This window comes from Ochlerotatus camptorhynchus, unplaced genomic scaffold (assembly GCF_037179485.1).
Source record: "Ochlerotatus camptorhynchus isolate MF236.1 unplaced genomic scaffold, CSIRO-AGI_Acam_v1.1 ptg000137l, whole genome shotgun sequence".
Lineage (NCBI taxonomy): Eukaryota > Metazoa > Arthropoda > Insecta > Diptera > Culicidae > Ochlerotatus > Ochlerotatus camptorhynchus.
Window position 1 is genome coordinate 667,805 of NW_027040627.1, and position 22,709 is coordinate 690,513.

The window sequence follows — 22,709 nt, forward strand, 5'->3', positions numbered from 1 at the left end:
AGATGGTCTCTGGTGTTAGCTGATACGCTCGGAAGACAGCCGCGGAATGTAGGAGGACGTGCTGAATTTGCGTAATGATACGCAACTTATATTATATTGACTTAAAATTTTAGCTCCGAGGTTCGAAATACCAACGGATATTTGAGCAGTTGAAGTGCTTAACTTGCGTAATACATATTATGCGGAATCATTATCAATCGTGGAGATACGTGACTGAAATAATTTAAACTTGGTTTTATCATGAGATCGGTCAATTTCTTTGGTGGCATGTGTCTTATGCATACTGTCAGATTTTCCTGATCTTGCAAAATAATTAAGAACATTTTTACGTTCTACTATAAAATTGTTTTCTTTCCAACAAATTTGGATCCCAAAAACATGTATTCCATAATTTTATCCATTCTTAACTGATTTTGATTAAATTGTGTTGTTTGTACAACACCATACCCAAGTAGCAATTCATGATTTATCGAAGTTTTAAATTCTACAAGTCTAAATCATATTTGAAAGAACTCAAATCCAAATTGTTACTTGGATAAGATCGTTAAACCCTAATCAGGGTATAGTTTACCATGCATCAACCAAAACTGAACAAACTCAGTATGCGGGATAGATCAAACTTTAGTAAATCAAATGAACGATAGATAATATAAGTAAATTTGGCTAAATTAAACCAGCATTTGTGCAACTTTCTCATTAAATGGACGGCAATTAACCCAAATCACCATCGCACATTGAGTAGTAACACGTTCACACTACACTGATATCATTCACGCTACTCAAATAAGATTATTTTTCTATGAAATATGACCACAATTTGCATGCTAAAATGGAGTTACCCATTTAAGGGTTTTTCATTAGTTTGCTGCCCATAATCGCAAGTCAGTCCCATCTGTAAAAAACTGGAAATGAGAAAACGGTGTTCAAAGATTTTACAAGTTTTCTGATTTGACACTTAGTTTGGAGGGATAAATTTAAACATAAACATACAATGTGATAGAATGCCATGTTTACCAAAAAATATTGGGAAAATATCGTGAAATTTTTATTTCATAGCCAAAATCAGAGTGGGACTAACTTGCGATTACATTTACCGTCAATGAGAAAAATAACCGCAAGTCAGTCACAATTCCATGACGATGCTGCATTAGTTTAGCACAGTATTGAATAGTGGAAAGATATCATGGTCCCATAGAACGTTATTAAATGTTTCTGGATTTGTTCCGCTAGCTCCAGAGCAATGGGCGGAACATATTCCGGTGAGTATGGGTCTTCATCAGACCAGAGCTTTTCATAAACGTGTCAAACACACCATGCGATAAATCAATTCACATGAGAATTCAAAAATAAGATCAATAAGAGTCATCATGAGTTACCAGCACCATGTTGGCCACACCCGGACACGTTCCGGGTATCCCCGGGGAAGTAGTAAATCCTTTTTAAATCAAAATCCATCAGCCGATACATCATATCACATGAGAATTCAAAGCCATATCCATTGGCGGTCAAACTGAGTATCGTATGAACTATATTGGCCACATCCGGACATGTTCCAGATACCCTAGGGGAAGTGGACAAAATCTGTCTTGAGACAAATATCATGATGCGATGTGTTGTCTAACATCCCAAGTAGCAATATGAGGGTTCTGTAGACCATAATTTAGACTTGAAGAATGTTATAAAACCTCGATAAAACTTGAATTGTTACTTGGGATATCTAGTATATGTTTTTCTAATGAGACTGACTTGCGGCTACTTTTCGCTGTGGGACAATTTTACTTGGTATTGTTTTTCATTTTTCTTGAACAAACCACCTTTTTTCAATAGCAAATCTCAAAAAACTTAGAAAGATATACTGAATAATGATGCTAACTCAAAATTGATAAAAATGCAGATGGGACTGACTTGCGATTACCGGCAGTTTGGTTACTGTAAGTAGGAGTTACTTATTTGTGGTACAGCTCAATTCACTTACAATCTGGACGCACTGCTTATTTTTTTTTACAGCGGTACTAATGATCGATTCTCAAATGTTTTGACAGCAGCCTGTTTTGGAAGCTCTCATTTAGTGGTTAAAGTTTTGTTACGATATAAAAAGTACTATCAGATGCAAGCCGCAAGCAGGAGCATAATTTTGAACACACACGTTGAAAATCCAACGTGGTCAGGTTCAAAATCTACCGTGTGCAGTGCCCTCAAACGTTTCCGAGAGCGGAACACTATTGTTCGGAAGGATCACAGTAGGCGTCGTAGTGGAACTTACGATCGGCAACTGCATTGGAAAGTATTGAGAACAATTAGAGCAAACCCAATTAACGAACACAAATACAATTCCAACGAAAGGATCCGTCTACGCGAAGGCTATCGTTCTTATCGTGCCAGAAAGCAGCCAAATTGGACGCTGAAACTGAACCGAACGGCCAAAACACGCGCTCGGAAGTTACATAGTTAGATAGGTTCTCACGAAGGACTAAGATGGATTTTGGGCAGCTTCCCGGGCAACAGTTTTATGTGGCCACGGCTCAAGGGGATGTCACCAACAAATATATTTGTTATTGCTGATAAGTTCGCTAGAAAATTTGCTTTCTCGAAGCTCTACAAGGAAAAGTGCGTGAAAAATCGCAGTCTACCATTCATCAAAGCACACAAAGGCCCTGTCAAGTTTTGGCCAGATTTGGCTAGCTGCCACTACAGTCGAGAGACACTACAGTGGTACCGTGTCAACAGGGTAGATTTCATTGAAAAAGACATCAACCCACCCGATTGCCCTCAATTTCGCCCAATCGAGAAATATTGGGCAGTTTATGAAGAGAGAGAGAGAGCGAAAGATTAGTAATTTCCATTTAATTCCACTACCTTATTTGCTTATCCTTGACAGATACGCGTATTTCGTCTACAATGTGCAGACTTCTTCAGTGTCTTGTACTAATACTCGTACTGCACATTGTAGACGAAATACGCGTATCTGTCAAGGATAAGCAAATAAGGTAGTGGAATTAAATGGAAATTACTAATCTTTCTCTCTCTCTCTTTACACAGGTATTCCACTAAGACGCCCCCATTCATCAGGATTGGGCAGTTGTTAAGCGGAAGCTGAAAAGACTGGAAAAGTGATTTGGGATGCTGCAGAGATAAAGAGATGGTGGATCAAAATGCCCACACAAGTCGACGAACAGAGTGTCCAAAAGATGATGGGAGGTATTTCAAGAAAAGTTCGTCATTTCATCAAAACTTAACCGGAGTAGGACTGTTAAAATTTTTTCCTAGAAGTGCAATGAAAAACCTAACAACTACTTGTTGTCTGTTGTTTGACATTTACATATTTATTATCCTCGTAAATCTTAAGATTTGCACTCTTGAAATTGCACCTTAAAGGTTTAAAGGAAATGAGGCAAAAACTGCTCAATTTCAATCGAAATCTCTCCATACATCATACCTTTAATAAGTTACGTTTTACAGTTAACTTTACGTAGCTCGATATAGAAGGTACCATGGAGATTTGAACTTAGAGCAACTTAGAGCCCAATTTTAAGAAGAATTTCAAACAATTCCATCTGCTGTAATATTTGACCTTGTTAATATAGGGAAAATGGATGTAATGTCGGCCTAAATGCCCCTAATTTGGGCCCATACATAAATTCAGCAATCGACTAAATTTTCAATAGCGACCGAATATATCCATAAGTACCGTCCGAATGACGCGTTCATCTAGATTAAATTGATAAATAGCAGATTTTTAGCGATGGGCCCAATCTAAGATCCATAGGCCAACATTAGAGCCATTTCCCCTATTTGAATTCGAAAAATGGTTCATCAGTCCATTTACGAATGTTCTGACCAGTTGATTCGTATGCCGCATGAAAGGTTTGGATTTGGTCATTTGCCCTAAGGACGTCCGATACAATGCTGGATGTGCCAGCAGTTGTGCTAGACGTTCCATACAATCACAAATGATTGAAGTATGTAAAGCTCATGAGATTCAACTATCACCCTGAGCAAAGGGGTAGGTCACTCCGCACACCAATGTTGGGTCATCTTTTTTGTCAGTGTACCGCAAGTGTGCCGATGTGCCGGTCATAGAGCAAGCTGCGATTGTTTGTAAAATACCCAAGCCAGCAACCCGGTATTTCTGACACCTTGAATATTTTGGTTTGAAATCGCAAGGATAAATCGGTCTAGTGGCACAGAGTTGAAAAAATCATGAAAAAATCATCATGAAAAAATCACTATGAAATGAATTTTTCATCCATAGTGAACTTTGATGAATTTCAATGATTTTTTCAGCCCTGATAACATCGGATGTGGTGACTATCCCATGGGCACTGATTGGACCTGATTCTACATGTATCTGATCGGTTGTATGTAGATGATGCTCAAATTCATAGTATTCGTTCATCGGTCGATTTAAGTGGAGAGTGTGCGAAATTTTGGTGTTTTGTGTTCATAGGATAATAAAAGTCCAGTGTTTTATAATGCCCTCAAAGGCAGACTAGAAACTCGAGCAAAGGATTATACTAAATTGATAACAAGTTCTGATGCCCGGTTATCAAGATTTGATAACTGACATGTTATCATCGTGGTTGAATAAACAGCCAATATAACACAAATTTTATCAAAATAATACTCCTTGGATATCACAAAAATAACTGATTCAGTTATCATTGCAAACATCTTGATAACAAATCTTGTGATCCATACACATTTTTTCAACAAATTTCAAATAATTTTATCGATTTGGTATTGAAGGCTTACGCTAAAAATTGGAATATTATTGGCAGTGGTTTTTTTTTCTTGCCTTGTGGATAATATTTGAAGCTTTGATCAAATCTTGCATAATTTAATATTCTTTCATGATAACAACTGATAACAAAATTAGTCAAGGTTGATAACTTAATTTGTTATGCGATAACAACTGAAAACAAAATGGCATCTGGAATAACAAGACTTGTTTTCAAGATGTTATCAAGTTGTTATTTTACTTTGCTCGGGAACGTAGTCTTTCGTGATGTAAAAAGCAACGGTCTATCAGCGACCGGAAAGAACATTTTTGGAGACCGAATATAGAGGATGATGAATATGACTTCTGTAATTTGTTTAGTGTGAGTTGCAGCATTATTTGAATTAAGGGTACTAATGGGTTCTGATTAACTGTTTCTTTCTCCTGAGCCAATGCTACACCGTTTGAAAAATTCATGTAAATTTCTGCGAGACATCGCGCACATAAAATTAACGCTAGATTTGGCCTAAATTTACGCGATATTTCGTGTAAATTTATGCGCAATATCGCATAAATTAGCAAACGATTTCGCTGTTTATGCTAAACATAGCTCAAAATTAAAGAAGGGAGATTTTACACGATAGTAAAAATTCAGAATTTTTTTCTGTGTAGAACCTACACACTTAAAAAAAATAGATGTAAATTTAGGTGCTCTGAGAGTGACATATACGAGCGTCAATTTTGACATAAATTTGAGTCATAAAAAACGCGAAATACAGCTCAATCAAACGTACTTTTCGTCGAGCAACGAACTTTTCAGTCTCGAAACACTTAATATTACATGGCATGTTCGTTTACGTCTCATCTTTTGTGTCAAAGATGGATTCCGTCACGTGTAAAATTAGTTATTTCTTAGTGTGTACTTTTCGGATTTGAATCTGCAAGTGAACTGCTGGCCTGAGTTCCTCTGGTATATTCAACTAGAGGATGTTCCTGAATATACAGTCAAACAACTTTGTAATTTTATTTACAACAACTCAATGGCTACGAGATTGTGCAGAAGGTGTGCCGATGGATGTTCCCAAGCTGTGCCGAAAAAACTGGTGTGATTCGTCTAACGACAGATTTTGGTGGGAATTACAGGTACGGACCACTTTTCCGAGGTTTCCAGGAAGCTGATAGGATGTGGCCGATTACCACCAGTTATCATGTCATAAATGCTCCTTTGATTTAGAGAATATCGACGTATAGATTATTGAATTGTGGAGAGACTTGAGGAGGATAATTTGTTTTAACTGTCAGCAATTGCTCATCGGTTTAAAGCCTAAGTCTGAACTCCTTGACGGGTCCAAGGAAATTTAATGCTAAGATTTAAAAATTAAAAATGGTTGGACTAGAGTGAGAGTGCCTTTTGTGGAACTAGCGCCCCAGTTTTTGACCCTAGGGTCCTAATGCTTCAGTTGTTGTTATCAATTCTTTTCTTTTTTCCTGGATTTGCTTTCCGTCCGATCTGGTTTTCCGTACTGAGTACCAATGCTACTGACGCCAGAAAGGCAGCTCCCACACCTGGATCCTACATGGATCCTACCTATCGACCCATTAACTCATGGACCGGAGACCAACGGCTTTACTTCCCTTGCGAATGAAGGCGTGATCAGAGATTTCATGCCCCAGAAAATCCCGACGGCGCCGAATGGGATTGAACCCAGGCCTGCTGGGGTGAAAGGTAATCACGCTTACCAATACACCACCGGTGCCGCCAAAGTTATCAATTCTTGTTTGATTAGAAAATTTGAGTGGCCTTTCCATGTGTGTTGCGCAATTAATTTCTATTGCCTGTGTTTCAACAACCGATTAGTTCTGAAATTCGATTTGCTGGGACTTCATTAAGAAATTGCCAGCTCAGCTAATAAATTATAATATTTAGTTAAGTAGATGCTGAGCTAATCGGTTGTTGGACATTCTGACGAGCAAGATTGAGAGTTTGTTATAGTTACTGTATGCAGCACCGTACTCACCAGGTAGCAAAGGTGGCATTTGTCACTGAAAAAATCCTGAGGGTTTCACAAAACTAAATAGAATTTTTTTTACTTAACATAGAGATCTTAAATAAATTCGGGAAATTGTACCCAATATTGTTCTAAAATCGTTTGAACGATAATTAAGATAGGACAGGAATGTTCAAATTAATGTCAGAACTCGCACTTAGGCTGTGTTCCATTTGGTTAAATTACACTTAAATTGACGCTTCGAAAATAAACTAAAATGTCCAAAAACTAATTTAAGATTTTTAAATCAAAATGCTATTCCATCTTATTAATTTCTGACCGACAAGGAATTGATTTTGATACACATCTTGTAGATAATCGGCGATCAGGGAGGGATTTTCGAATTTCTTGATTTATTTTCGAGGTGTCAGTTTTAAGAGAAAATTCACCAACCAGAACAAAGCCTTACAGTCTTACAAACTCCCACTCAATGTCAGAGAAAAAAGGTATGATATTGAGAATTGGTTGTGATATCTCTTTCTCTTTTACGCTTTGATTTGAGAAGGTGATGAGAGGGCATCGTAAAATTGAAAGAGCAAGCGGGGTGCAAAAATGAATGATTTCCACCTAACAAAATCCTGAGTGCGGCTCTGATTGTATGTGGAAGATATACTGCCAGTTAATCAGTTAAAGTAGTAACCTGGATGTTACTTTAATTGATAACGATGAATGAAACTGCAACCATTTTTATATCAATCAGTTAGCTATCTTTTACTGAACAAGATCTTAAAGAGAATGTTATCATAAAACGATCAGTTTAATTCCCACAACATGCACAAAACCGTGCTGGAGGTGGCTTGGTTCGATTCCCAGTTCTGTTTAGGAGTTTTTCGGGTTGGAAAATGTCTCGACATCCCTAACCATAAACTATGATTGTTCTTGCCACAAAATTATACCAATACAAAAACGGTACAGGCATCGAAAGCTCTCAATTAATAACGGTGGAAGTGCATCTAGATAGAACACTAATTTGAGGGCACGCAATAAGCTAATATGCGATATGCAATAAGCTTGAAATGTGAAGAAAAAGATGAAAATGCACACAGAAAGTTTTCAATAAGTTTATAATCCGTTTCATTCCTCAATTTTCTCTATTTCCTCTCCTTGACATGGAATTTTCCTCATCCTTATTATTTGTTTTTCTATCCGTTTGTTGGACTTTCCGCAAGAAATATTCCCGCATATGAAACAGTTGTCTTTAATCCCGTTATACAATATATTCCTTGTGTACTCTTCCAGGGTGTCAACTCAATGAATCAAACCAAATGCCCTGATATTCCAGTAATTAAAAAATAAATGAATCCAGATGCTGTGTCTACATGATTTTGTCAAAACGACCTCAACAACTATTACTTTTCTCAGATATGTGCTGCACAAGAAACAATTTTAGCTGCAGACCAGCCTTTACAGGCATACATTAGCTGCATAAGGCTTTTTTTTTGCTGTATAAGCTAAGCAGTTCAAATTGTTAGTTGGGTAGTGCTGTCTGGACATTTCTTCATGAAATACTACGTGTACCTCTACTCTAACCCATGAAGAGTGGTTCAGTACAATGTCAAATGGAATAAAGCGTTCGATACATTTTACAGAATGTAAGAAAGACAGATTTTTTTTCTAAATTCACAACTTTTAATCGTGATAAGAGCCAGGCAATCAGTTCAATTCGTGATCAATAGCAATGTGTGAAGGAAACTGCAACCATCTCGATATAAATCTACAAACAAGGCTTGCTTAGTCACTTAAATTTTTCAGCAAGAGGTCCTTGGCATGGAGATTTTCACACCCTTAGAAGCAGTGTTGAAAATATTCACCAAAACTCACTGTGACTCTCAAACTTTTCCCTTGTTGAACTTCATGAAATATCGTGAACTTTTTCAACCGTGCTTTGAAGTTATTTTCTGACTGTTTCCGAACTCAACGCTAGGGACAGATATTCACCAAGCTCCCCTACATCTTACATATGAAACACTTGTCTTTAATCTCTTTATATTTTTATTCCCTTGAGCACAATTTGAGACAAAGCTCCACAAGAGAATTATCAAGGTAAATACGCTTAACCAAACGCTAATTTGCGAACAGATTCCTATAATGGGATATCGTAAGAACAGCTTACCAGATTTGCAATGAGGACCTAGAATACTAAATAAAGCCATTTTATGCTGTCAAGGCAATCCTTGTTCACGTTTCTTTGAATCATTATTTAATCATAAAAGTGTTACTCCAAGCAATCAAAGAATGCTATAAAACCTCGATAAAACCTGCAATGTTACTTGGGCAGGTTATTAAGAACACAATAAGGAACAAAAAGTACAAGTGTTCAGAAAAAATCAGCCTCTTCTCTTAACTCTTTACCATTCTTGAATTTACGAAAAAGCTCTCCAATGCGCCCAAAGGATCTCCGTCAGACGCAATTAGGTGTAACATCTACTAAGAGACGCACATACCCATTTGGAGGCTCAATTTTACAACAACTAACAACGTCTAGTGTCTAAGGAAAGATTTTTATCATCTCTCAGTATATCCGTTCAACTCAGGAATGTGTCCCAGTGGGAGCGCAAAATCGTCAAACTATCCTTCTATTTGATAAATTCTTGCTCAACTTGCAAAAATGCAACATTAAGCAACAGATTCGCAACTCTATTTAAAATATGAAATGAACAACCATCCTTAAACTACACCGAGTAATTAAGTTGTTTGAAACTTGCAGGTTTACAGGTAGTCGACACCCTGTCTTCAATGCTCATCCCATCTGCGTTGAACATTTGTTCTGGATAGCACGTTTAACCAAGCGCTAGATCGTAGTAGACCCCTGATATAAAAAATACCATCCGCGACCAATAACCCAAATGATAGAACTATTCCACAAAATAATTTTGTACGGTTCACAAGAACGCATTGAACATTCCAGGTAATCAATAAGGCCGCTAATTTAGCTTTTTATGCTATATATGACATATGACTAATATAAAGCTTCTGAAACTGAACCTCTTGATGAAGCATTTGTCTAAATCTATGCTTATGCAAGGGATTCCAATTTTTCTACTAAATGTTATTGCGTTACATTTTTTACGTTGAGTTGGTGTAGACTTTTGCTACATCAAATGTAGAATAGATTTATTTCATTCTGGACTATTTCTGCATGGGAGGCATTTCTTATTTCTATGAAGAGCTTCATGTTGTCTGCATACACAAGTTCTTAAATATCCTTAAACATGAAGGAAATGTCGTTTACGTACAAAATAAAAAGAAATGCGCCCAAATGAGGGTGACGAGAATTGGTTCTGAAAGTTTATTTTGAAAGCGTACAATTTGCGTACGGTTTGTAAAGTAGGGCTGGAGCCAGTTCAAAAGTCCGGCTTGCATTCCTACTTTCTGCAGCTTGAGAGTAATAATGGTAAGTCGATTTTGTCAAATGCTTTACTGAAGTCAGTATAGAGCTTCTAAGTGGTTACCATTATCCATGGCATTCAGGGTAAAATTGAAAAATTCCAGAAGATTATAAGCAATGGAGCGGCCCTTGAAGAAGCTATGCTGTTGCCATGATCATCTAGGTTAAAACTCATCTAAATTAAGTTTTACGAGCAGAATCTCACGAACACTAATGCAGCGTGTAAATTGTTTGAATTTTGACAGTTCTTACACACTTAGAAACATTAATGTAAATTTAGGTGCTCTAAGAGTGACATATGAGTCACAATAGACGCAATATTCAGTTCATTCAAACGTACTTTCGAACTTTTCAGTCTCGGAGCTGTTAGTTTTACATGATATGTTTGTTTACGTCTGATCCTTAATGTTAAAGATGGATTCCGTTCCGTGTAAGAATAGGTATTTCTAAGTGTATGCTGTAGTGTATCGTAAAGAGATGAACCAGCCTCTGGCTGAAAGTCTCGCTAATAAAGATAACATAACCTGTAATGCATCTACAATTGTTATACAATACATAAGGAGCTGGAGTTAAGTAATTTTCTGCTCAACTTGCACAAATACCACATCAGGCAATTGAAATCATTAATTTGAGCACCTACAAACTCACAATTCTTGAGAGATTTGATTAATTTACAAACATTCTCAAATTACACCGAGTAATTAAATTGTATGATACTAGCGAAATGAGTAATATTTTTCAGAGAGGATTAAGAAATATTTCCCTGATTTTTAATTGCTTCTTGAGATTCCCTGATTTTCCAGGACTAAAATTGAATTCTCTGATTTTTCAGGATTTCCCAGGTAGTCGAAACCCCGGGAAAGCAATTATTGGGATGTTTTTTGTTGGTTTTTGAAAGATGGTTTACATACATGGCTACATTTTTTCAATTGGTATTTAAATGAATGATTGCAAAAATCACAAGATGGCAACACTGTAGCAAAAAAACTTAACTCAGAATTTGAGCATTCAGGTATTCAGCATACTTACAGTTTCGATAGGTTTGAACAACTTTCAAGAACATACCAACAATCTATATCGAAGGGTTATGGTGCAATGGATCATTTTTAAAAACTTGTAATCTTTGAAATTCAATATCTCATGAACGAACCACATTGTCTTTTCTCGTCTCTAAAAAACTCTTCCGGCGCCATCATATTTCATAGAAAAGTGTGGACGTTTTGAGTATTTGAAGTTTTCAAATGAAAAAATCTCATAGTTGGCAACACTGTAGAAAAATAGCGATCACAATATGTCTGTTCCCGAACTAGCTTTTTTGCTTTTGCTGTAAGTTGCTGTAGCTTTCTGTAAGTTGCTGTAAGAAAATAATACGGTGCAACAGAATCTTTCAGAAAAGCAAGTACGAGAACAGACCTTATATCACCGACAAACTGACATGAATGACCATAGCAAAAACAATAAAATTTCTGACCAAAGCCCACTACTGATATCTGGCTCTAAGTTCGCGTGACATATTTAGCCAAGCCATGAACGAGCATGCAAAAGATATGAATTGGTTCCTGTCTGATCTATTCTGGACAAATTATTTTTATCTCGATCAAAAAATCCTACGGTTTTGACAGTTCGGATCACTGTGCAGTCGGCCGTTTACATTTTTCGGGCATAAGTCAGAATTAAGTGTCATGTCGGTTTGTCGGTGCTAATATTTGATTGGGTGTTCAAATTTGTTCACCCAATGTCGTTTATATATGTATCCAGCTTTCCATGATCGGTAATGGCGGCCTGTTTGTATGAATAAATGTATCCTTCACTGTGCTTTTTGACACTAACTGGATGGCGTATGTTGTTCCATGTTCTTCTGTTCCTGGGAGAGGGAAAGGGAAGAGTCAAAATCCACTTCTCCAGATAGCACAGTCAAGGATACATTTATTCATACAAACAGGCCGCCATTACCGAGCATGGAAAGCTGGATTGGGGAGATTTGCAGTCCCCAGAACCGATAGGCACAAAACTTAGGTTTTTGGTTTAAATCGGTGAGGGCCGATGCAATTGGTTGGTCACTTAAGATGGAATCACCTTATATGTTCTAACCTTGTATTGAAATAAATTTGGTAAAGAATGAAAAAATAAAATAAAATTAAGATAGGTTCACGGACCACTTGGGCCAAAAATTGGCACTCTACTCCTTAGGGACATAAATTTGGAAATTGTGAATAACGCGAATAACTGTATTAGCAAATAATAACCAAAATATTATTCTGAAGATAAATAAATTAACGCTCAGAAAACAAGTTTTTTATTCGAACAAGCAATTGGAGTAAAGATTAATTTGATATGTACGGAAGTTCTTGACGTGGCAACAACTTAATTCACACCCCTTCTTCGTCTTTGACTTCTCGCTGGGACGCCGGCTCTGAACTTATTGTTCTTTGAGCACTTCCACAATTGTTAATGGGGTGTATACATCTCTGCTGGCGTGCTTGCGCTAGTGTACTAAAACTGTACTAAAAATTAATCAGCATAATGTATACAGGGCGTCAGCATCTACCAGCATGGGATTTCAGGAGCAACTAAAATTCGTGCTTGTTGGTTGAGATAGTGAACCTGCGTATATGTAAACACCCCATAATGAGGTGTTTACATATATTCTAGTTCACTAGAACAACCAGCACAACTAACTAGTACGAATTCCAGTTGATCTTGAAATCTCACAGTGGTAGATGCTGACGCCCTGTTTACATTAAACTGACTGATTTTTAGTACAGTTTTAGTGCACTAGCATCAGCACACCAGTGCAACTGTAAACACCCCATAACTGAGAGCGTTATCAAAGCCTGTACACTTTTTGCATTAGCATTACTGTGTGGCAAGTACAATCATACGCTATGCCCAGGGAATTCGGGAAAATTTCCTGTTCGGAAAATTCCTAGACCAACGATTATGCTTTATACACTCAACCAGGAAACGTAAGATTCTATCACAGATTAACATAAAAATTTTGCAGAATTTAAAATGTTTCAGATTCTGTAATGCTCGAACGAAGCTTGTTTCCCCAAATGTATTGCGTCTACAATGTATAATTATTAATTATACATTCCACAAGACAAACCCCATAGGTCCTATAAGAATGCATAAACGGTATGTCTGATGCAAAATATGAAAATTTATCTCCACAGTATTCAAACAGTTCCAAATCGGGTCTTGATAAGCCTCCCAACATTTGAACTCATTTAGTTTACATGGAAATTACTATGAGAAAAGTAATTTTTCCATCAGTCTGCTTATTAGTTGACTTATCAGCTATAGAATTGTGCCTAAAGGTATAAGGGGATTTCTATCCGTGTACAAAATCATCCCGTAAAGATTTTATACAAAAATATGCATTCTGGAAAAATTTGCTTGTACGCTGCAGCCCATTGCAAGAACTGCCATTACATATGTAGAGGATGTAATAAATCCAACCTTTCATTGGATGTCAGAGCAATTTGTTTTTCGTTTAGCTGCGCCTTTACCAACTGAGCTAAGGGAAGCCCCAAAAAAAAAATCACTCCACTTATCCTAATAATTACTGTAATTCATCCAATCTAAGATCATTGTTCTACTTCTGCAGAACGGAAGTTTGAAATCCAAACTTTTAGTTGTTTATCTATCTAGTCTTTAAGACCATCTAAAAAAATAATGCATCAAGAAAAAGGTTACCTCTTATACGTTTGCATCCTTCGTCTTACACATAAGCGATTCGATTCGCAACACTTCTTATCGACACTTGTCACACTGTTGTCTCTATTTCGCTTCCACCAGCACTGCACCAGCGTCAATCAGTCCGTTGTTGTTATTGTCCAACATTCACTTGTCACACTTGCTCCCAGGCACGTAAGCAAAACACATAAGCTATTATAGGGAAGACAGTGAAGTAGATAATATTTCCCAATCCCGAAGTCCTAGTTCAGAACTTGCTTGACCCCCCCCCCTCGTCCCATTTGTTGATGACCATTTCTTCGTCTTCGTATTCTTGCTGATCCTCGCAGATCGCGCACCACTCACACGCGCTCCATCTTTCTTATTTAGTGGGTCAAACCAAGAAGATCTATCTCCTGCTTTTGTGCGCATATCCCATCATCACATGTGCCAATCTCCTGCTTCAGCTTCCATCCTTCTTCCCAGTGCCATCCCTTTCCGCACGAACCTGCCACCTCGGCAGCTATGGCACTTGTTGTGTTTGTGCTGTTCCGTCCCCAGCAAAAGGAATGCTCCCGCGCCTGCATAACTTGCTTTTAAATTTCCACTCTTTCCGCGATATCTCGCAAAAAAAAAAAAGGAAAAAGCAGACGGAAGACGGTGAGGCCCTGCCGAGAAGGGCGCGCGAATAGGCAAAATTGGACGATAAAATAAACTTCTTCTCGGCCGCTCGCCGGCTTCTTCAGTCGCAGAGCACAGAGAGAGAGAGAGAGAGAGCGAGTCTTCGGGTCCAGAGTTGTCGTACTTTTTTTTAGCCGCTACTGCCTGGTTTGGGATATACGATTTTTTTTTTCTGGCTGCGGCCCCTCGCACGGGTTGTAAAAGCGCAAAAATCCGTTAGGTTCGAGTAGTGCGAGAGGCGAAAACTTGTTTTCGCTTTTTTATTATATTTTTTTCGCGAGCAACCGACGTTGCACGGTGCCCAATCCAAGTAAGCCAGGAGCAACCTTCGGTGGCAAGTTGATCGAAGCAGCAGGCGAGGCAGGCGAAGAGAGGAAGCAGAAGAAGGAGATTAGCCAACGTAACTAAACCCCCCCAAACGATCATCGTGCCCTGGAAGTTTGCAATCTTAAAGGGTAAACTACTAACACTTGTCACTCGGCTGAACGTGGCTCGGCTCGTTGAAGGTTCCCCGAGTTGAACGAATTATGCAAACTCTTCATGGTTCATATTGTCACGGCACACTGAGATTCACTGGGTCCGATTACGATTACGATTACGATGAGGTAGCTATGAGGGTCACTTGACTTGCACACACTGTTGTACTGATTAATGGTTGTAATATTCACTTAGATCCTAAGTTCCTGAGGTAGTTGTTTTCGGCATGAGTTGCCTTGTACCGGAGTTGACACTAAATCACTAGGAGGAATAGAGGGAGGGCTCCCCGCTGCTTAGACGGAGCACTAAGGGAGCGCGTTAAACGACGATCCGCGAGACGCGCAACGCAAACTAAAACTGTTCGAGAGTGATCAAGTGAGAGTGCCGATTTTGCACACTAGACGGGGTCCAACCCCGTTGATTCCGCGAGATATTTCGTACACCGAAAAAAATAAATTAAAAAAAAAAACCCGAGTCTCGATCACATAAAACGAGGAGGTTGCGTCGCCGCGCGCAGGAGCTAGACACACATTTTCGGGTGGATTTTTTGCTGTGTGTTGTGAGTTGTGTAATGTGTACACATATCTAAGACCAAAATCGCATATCGTCCCTTCCTGCTTACTCCAACGCGTGCGACGGGGGACCTGGAGAGCGCTGCGCCCTCTATCTCGCGAAGAACAAGATAAGGAAGAGATGAGGGGCCACTTTGCCGATTTTTTGCGGCTCGTTCATGACAAGAGTTGAGATTAGTCGCGCGAAATGTGTACGCGAAAGAGAGAGAAACAAGTAGATGGAACAAGCGAGATAGATGGCTGCCAAAAATGTGCAAACTTCGGTCTTCGGTGTCTACCACAAGCTCAGTCCCAACGTGTGCACATGTGTCCGTGCACGGATTGTCACTTTGCGCAAACACTGCCAAATACGCAAGCACACACGTGATCGTGCACTAAACACTGTTTACACTGCCACACAATGCACAAGCCACATAGTGCTACAATGTTCTTCAACAGTTCACGAACTTCAACCTTGAGACAGCGCCGATGTCCGCCGAATTGCGCTCTCGGCGGAAAACCAACACACAGCCTTTGTGCCCACCAATATAAGTCACTTATCCCTCCAACCTCTCTAATCAGCGCGGCTCCCTTCCGAAATCGAGATGACACAAATACACTCACTATTATTTTTTTCCCTTTCAGTTGTAATTTGGCAAACACGAAACCTTGCACGTCACGCAACACTCGCTCGAACCGAATTAGAACTTCGCGCTTCTAGTATTCTACGACCAAAAAAAAAACAAAAATTTGCACTACTCCCGTTTGGTTCTGCGTGCCGGGTTACCGTCGGCTCAACTCTTGTGCCGAAATTTCGTTTTTTGCCAAGCGATGTGTTTGATTAGCACTTGTGTGTATTTTATAATGTATGGTTCCGTCGGACTACTACTCCCGTGCCGGGCCCGCGGACGTTCTGTTCGGGACTGATTCGGCCAATTCCCGTGCGCAGTCAGATTAGGCCCCGCGCGCGATGCCTTGGTCTGGAGATCTTACGGGGTATTTGCCAGCCTGTGGTGTGGTGCCTATCCTCAAGGCAGCAAGGTTAGCATGCCGTGCCTCCTTCGATTGATGATCAGAGCAGATTTCACGCTCCTCTCCTCTCCCTTGCTAGCTGACTGCCGTTCCGGGCCGGCGCGGCGCACTCTTTCTCTCTCTCTCTCTCTCTCTCGCACTCTCACTCGCGGCTCTCGCGCTCCCCACACTCGCGCTTATGCTCAATAAAAGAATCATAAAAAAATGTGCAAAACCTTCCTACACACTACCGACTGGTTGCTCTTTGGATGGGTTCGCTAATTTTTTCGATATTTTTTTCCGTTTTCTCCAGCAAAAATGTCTCGCTCCCTCTAATCTCCTCGCATCACTCTGCTCGCGCTGGCTGTTTACATTTTTCCTCATCACTCGCTTCGTAGTGACTGCCGACGTGACATACTCTTACGGCTTTGATTACATTGGACCGTGCGCAATTTTGTCCAAAAAAAAAGTCCTTCACGCGGCTTCGCACAGATAGTGCGCCGTTGTACGAAAATGATAACGATAACCGTTTTGGCTCTCCTTTCTTTGGTGTGCGCGGTGTGCTGTTGGATAGAGAGTAGCGGTGTTCGCTTCGTGCAGGGAGGGGTAAAAGCGTGGTTGTGGGCTGTAATGGGCGATATGGACAGCAAACGTAACGATTTCACCTATTATTTTGATTATTATTACCAGCATCAATAATAGGAGCAGTGCCGAGGCCAAAAAGTGATAAGGCGGCATACTTTAAAAGAAAGGAAAATTTGACTGTCTTCAGGGAATGCAGAATTAGATTGGATACTTATATCAAGATTATAATCAAGGGAAATTACTCAAATGTTGGCCTTTGGATTTAAAAATTGGGCCCATCAATGAATCAATCTTTTGTTTCATTAATTTTTCTTAAAAAAAATGCAAAAACTGGGTATTCTTTAGGCGATTCTTAAGAAGGGTGATGTGGGGTAGAGAACTACTTCGGCCTAATCGCCCATTTTAGGCCTATCGAGCAGAAAACTTCAAATAAATCCTACATTTCAGAGTTAAGAAGTCAATAATGCATTTGGTACGATACTTTAGTTAATAAGCTACGGAACGAAGTCAATGAAAACGCGTGATATGAAGGTTTGCACCTATTATTCCCAAAAACAAAAGGTCGCTCCGACCGAATCAATTTTTATCTTCATCCGATAGGCCGAAGTAAATTCATTGGCGTTTCAATGGCGTTTCAATGCGTTAGGCCGAGTTTAGATTCCGTAGGCCGAGTTTGGCGTCAAGAAGCAGTGTTAGACTTTTGACAATATCTCAACGATTGGTTTCTCTTTATCAAATCTTACGGTGCGTACGAAAAGGTAAATAAATTTGGAAGCCATCAGTAATAATAATATTCCGTTAGGTGCTAAACTGCGCTAGATTAAAAAAGAGTAAGTGCGGGTTGTGCCTAATAGGCCGGAAATGGGGTAGTTAGCCCTACTTTATTGGTTTTTTTATTTTGGGAGTTTTTTTTTTAATAATTAAAAATCAAAATAGAAGCAAAACCATAAGTTTCAGCCTGCAGTCAAAATAACTGTTAGTACTGCATTTATTACAAAAGTTTTGATGATTTGCATCGCCAAAAAACCGTGGTATCTGTTCTCTGAGTGCTTTGATTTGCCGATCCGTGATTTTTTACGACACAAATTATAACTGGTAGTGCGGTTTTGCGTACTTCGGGGAAATTGAACGAACTTCAGAAAAGTTTTATTGACCTCACCTAATCCTTCGTGCTTCAGAGTAATTCAGGGAAATTCTAAGATAATCTAAAAAAAAATCGAGCTTCATAAAAATTCTACGAAGTGTTGAAAACTTATCCAATAGTCTTTTCTGCAATCATCGATCAGCTGAAAAACCTTTGAATAAGTCTTAATCAACAAGCAAAGTCGGAAAAAAATATCTAAAAGTCTTCATTTTAATGTTGATTAATTGAAGATTTTCAGTACTACTTCAGGATGAAGAATTGACCAGATAATTTAGGGTTTTTATCAGTCTGTCATATTGGAAGAATATCTGAGCAGCATTTGAAATTTTAAATTCTTGAAGATTTGCACAATGAAACGTGATCTTTCTAGACCTTGGTACATTATTGGGATCTTAGATTAACTGAAAGCCTTTGGAATGAACAACCCATTAACTTTACATAATTTCTATAAAACCGTATGCCTGATAATGTTTGTACCATTGTACCAGCCCACAATTTAAAAAAAAATCTCAAAAATTTCGTTTTCGAGTTTTTTTTTTATTCAAAGGGGGGATGCTTCTCAGAGTCTTCAACTATGTGAATCATCGATCGAGTTTCCACTTGCTGCAATTACGGCCTCTACAAGCTTCCGGAATGCACGGCAGGTTCTAATAATGTAGTCTGGATCCATTTCTCTCCAGGTACGGTTCAATGTATGTCTGAGGCTTGCTGTACTCGGGTGGCCTTTAGAACAGGCCTTGGCCTTCATGACGCGCCATATTGAGTAATCCAGCGGATTAAGATCAGAGCTGGATGGCGGCCACATATCAGAACGGAAGATGTTCCTGCCACCACTTCTGAGTGCGGTTCGAGGTGTGGCACGGAGCCCCATCTTGTTGAAATACAACATTTGGCTTCGGACCGTACTGTTCTTTGATCCACGGAAGAACATAATTACTTCCGGAAAGAATCACCCCTACAAATCGTGATGCACACAACTTACCCAGTCCAATGTTCGATCGCAAATGAGGCAGCATGGCCGCAACTTGGTGCTGTGAGCCTATGCTCTCGTTTCGCCCAGTGATGCCAACATTGACGACTTGACAGTCCCTTTTACAACACATTCCTCTTGCTCACCACAGTGCCATCTATACCTCACATCTTTCCTCTTCTCACAAGAAAATAAAGTTAGTAAATATAAATGAAGAGCAGAAACGGAGAGTTTTATTTTGAGTCATCGGTTATCCACTAAGTAGGAGTCTTCTGTCCACCAGCCAATGAAATACGCACTTACACCTAGGGGACATATTACAGACAGATCTAGTAAAAACAGAAGAAACTATCTCTTGTCATGGGATTTATCTTTTTTTTTTTTTTTTTTAATTCTTTATTAAAGAGATTTTTAGCCTTAGGCTAGTTCATCTCTAAACATGGGATTTATCTGATTTATTATAAGTATCATTGAAGAATCAAAACAGAGTGACGTTATTGATCTACCACATGAACAAAATCTCCCAGATATGATGGAGTCTTCTTGTCTCTTCTAGGTCGCTCATTTGTTCTTAAAGTGCCCTCGCGGTAATCACCGACATTTTCGTCAGATGACCTCTTCCGGTTATCTGCCCACTTGTACACCTTCTTTGTCTGCGTTACATGACGTTTCAGCGTAGCTCCTTCTTCGTCCACTAGCAACAAGCTACCGCTACTCTCCTCAAGCACCGTGTATCGTTTTAGACCGACCCTCGAATCACCCTTGTGGCGTTCAACGACTACCATGTCACCGGGTTTGACCCGACATTCCCTAGCGGAACGTCGGCTGTCCTCTTGAGATTTACCTCGAAGTTTAGCCTCACGATCTCGCTCGTTTAGCAGATTTTCGTCATGCTGGGCTTTGGCTCGGTGTAGGAGTGGAAGACCCCTTTTAATTTTTCTCCCCAGCATCACCTCTTCTGGTGGTACCTTGGTTACAGAGTGTGCTGCCGCATTATGAGCCCTCACTGCTGCCTGCAACTCTTCATTATAGTTGTTTCCAGAATTTGTAGTGGCTGCCATAGCCTTGTTTACAATTTTCATGTAGATTTCAGCTAAACCGTTCTGCTGCGGAAACAGCGGTGTAGAAAATGTGTTCACAATGCCGCGCTTGGAGCACCTATATTCCTCCCCGTTGAAAGGCGGTCCATTATCGCTCTTTATAGTTTTTGGGAATCCCTCTCTGTCGAACACCTCCTCTAAAACCGCCTTTGTGTGTTCGAAAATGGTTGACTTGACTGGTCGAGCAATAACGTACCTTGATCTATAATCAACGAGTACGAAGATGTAGATACCTTCAAACTTGGAGTATGGACCATTGAAGTCTACCGCAATCGTCTCCCACCCCGTGCCAGGGTCTAAGGCTCGTAGCATAGGCGTGGGCTTCTATGATTTCCCATTAGTTGCGCAGATACGGCAAGCTTTGCCCCAGTTTTCAGCATCTCCAGACATCCCAGGCCACCTCACACGCTCTCTTAGGATGCTTTTGAATTTGGCGGAAAGAGGATGGCCTTTGTGGGCTACTTCCAGCGTCTTTTCTCGCAGGGAGCTTCGAATGACGATACATCCGTTTTTCACTACCAGACCAGCCGATATGAAGAGGTCTGATGCCACCTGCTGATATCTTCTCAATTGCTTTGGCCATTCACCTGAAGTCAAAGCCGACTCTACGTTGTAGAGTGTCTCATCGCAAGCCGTTGCTTCTAGGATTTCTTTCTCCGTCAGGAACCATGCTACGTTGATTTCTAGCCTAGCTATTTCCCACGGACTGGAGTCATCGTCAAATGGCTCATCAATCCCGGTATAAAGGCGAGAGGGAGGATCAGCGATATTATCGTGGCCCTTAACGTGCTCGACCACGTAACTATAACGGCTGAGTCGTAATGCCCATCCATCGGCTCTTGTGAGTACCCTCTTCGAATCTTCGCGTGAACGATTAAGGACAAACGTTATACCTTTCGAGTCAACTCGCGATGTGAAGTGTCTTCCCAATAGAAAATACGCGAAATGTCTAACAGCTCATACCGCGCCCAATGCTTCCCGTTGATTCTGGGCGTATCGCTTCTCTGTAGGGGTCAGGGCCTTGGACGCAAAACTGATAATGCGATGCGTGCCGTTGTTATAGACCTAAATTACACAGCACAAGGTAAACATTAGAAAAAAAAATGACATCTCCTTCTAAATATCAAGGATTACCTGTACCGCACCTAAAGCGATCGGCGACGCGTCTGTATAGAGAATGGTTTTATCGGTTTCGCAGAAATATCCAAGGGTTACTGTGTACTTCACAATAGCATCCTTGACTGCTTCGAAAGCAGCGGTCTGAGAGGGAATCCATTCCCAACTGTTCTTAGCTACAACTGTCCACAAAGGCCTTGTCAAGTCAGTAAAATTCCTTATGTGAGGACTTAGAAACGAAGCCAGACCTAGAGAACTGCGTAGTTCCGATACCGTCGCTGGTCGTCTAAATCCGCGGATGCGCTTTGTCTTCACTTCATCGATGTGGAACCCGCTCGTCCAGTATGTGCCCGAGGAATGTAACACAACTTTGATCGAACTCGCATTTAACTGGGTTCAACGTCAAATTGTTCGTTCTTAAAACCTGCATCACATGTGCCACGGTTTTCCTCAGTTCGATCAAAGATTTGGCGAAAATCAAGATGTCATCTATATAGATGATGATGTTCGGGAAATCTTTCAAGATTCTCGGCATTTCTCGCTGAAAGATTTCCGGGGCACAGTACACTCCGAACATCAACCTCCTAAAACGGTACATTTTATTCTCGGACAAGAACGTGGTAAGGTCTCTGGAACCCTGGTCTAATTCCAGGTGGTAGTAGGCATTCGACAGGTCTAATTTGGAGAAAAATCTGGCTCCGTGAAGTTTAGTTTTCATTTCATTCATCGAGGGTAGCCGAAACTACTCCCGCTTAATAGCATATTAACTACTAAGCGGAAGTCTCCTTTCCCCTTTGCGACCGCGGACATTCCGCTGATCCATTCAGGGGCAGTAATAACTTTTCCGATGATGTCCTTCTCTTCCATAGCTTGTAGCCTTTTCTTTGCTGCCTCTCTGAACGCTGCCGGGACGTTGTAATAAGCGTTTCTTACCGGTGGTATTGTCTTATCGACACTAAACTTTACTTTTATTCCCGGCATTTTTGGGAACGGTGACTGTGCTGCTGAATCTTCGCAAGCGTTGACAATTGCCCCAACTTTCAACAAATTCATTTCGCATGCGGTTCTCCTGCCCAGCAGTGAACGGCGCCCACCTGGTACTACCACAAAATCGGCCAATACCGTGGGTTTAGGAAGTCCCACCGCTTCAACTTCTGCTCTGAAGGAGTGCTGAATCGTCATAGGCTCGCTACCGTGATGCACACAACTTACACAGTCCAATGTTCGATCGCAAATGAGGCAG

The 22,709-nt window shown here is 40.2% G+C and overlaps 1 protein-coding gene across 7 annotated transcripts in view; it reads right to left on the bottom strand.

Moving 5' to 3' along the window:
* Positions 1 to 22,709, bottom strand: part of LOC135700496 (sex determination protein fruitless-like) — a 790,809-nt gene that overhangs the window by 201,875 nt on the left and 566,225 nt on the right. The window contains exons 1-2 of one of the 7 annotated variants that reach the window (XM_065221032.1): positions 14,981 to 15,406; positions 13,853 to 14,044 (exon numbers count right to left, since the gene is read on the bottom strand). The exons of the other annotated variants lie outside the window; for them this stretch is intronic. Coding sequence (XP_065077104.1) covers positions 13,853 to 13,869 — 17 coding nt within the window. The 5' untranslated portion in view covers positions 13,870 to 14,044; positions 14,981 to 15,406. Of the gene's footprint in view, positions 1 to 13,852; positions 14,045 to 14,980; positions 15,407 to 22,709 lie in introns of those variants that run through there. 7 annotated transcript variants of the gene reach the window in all.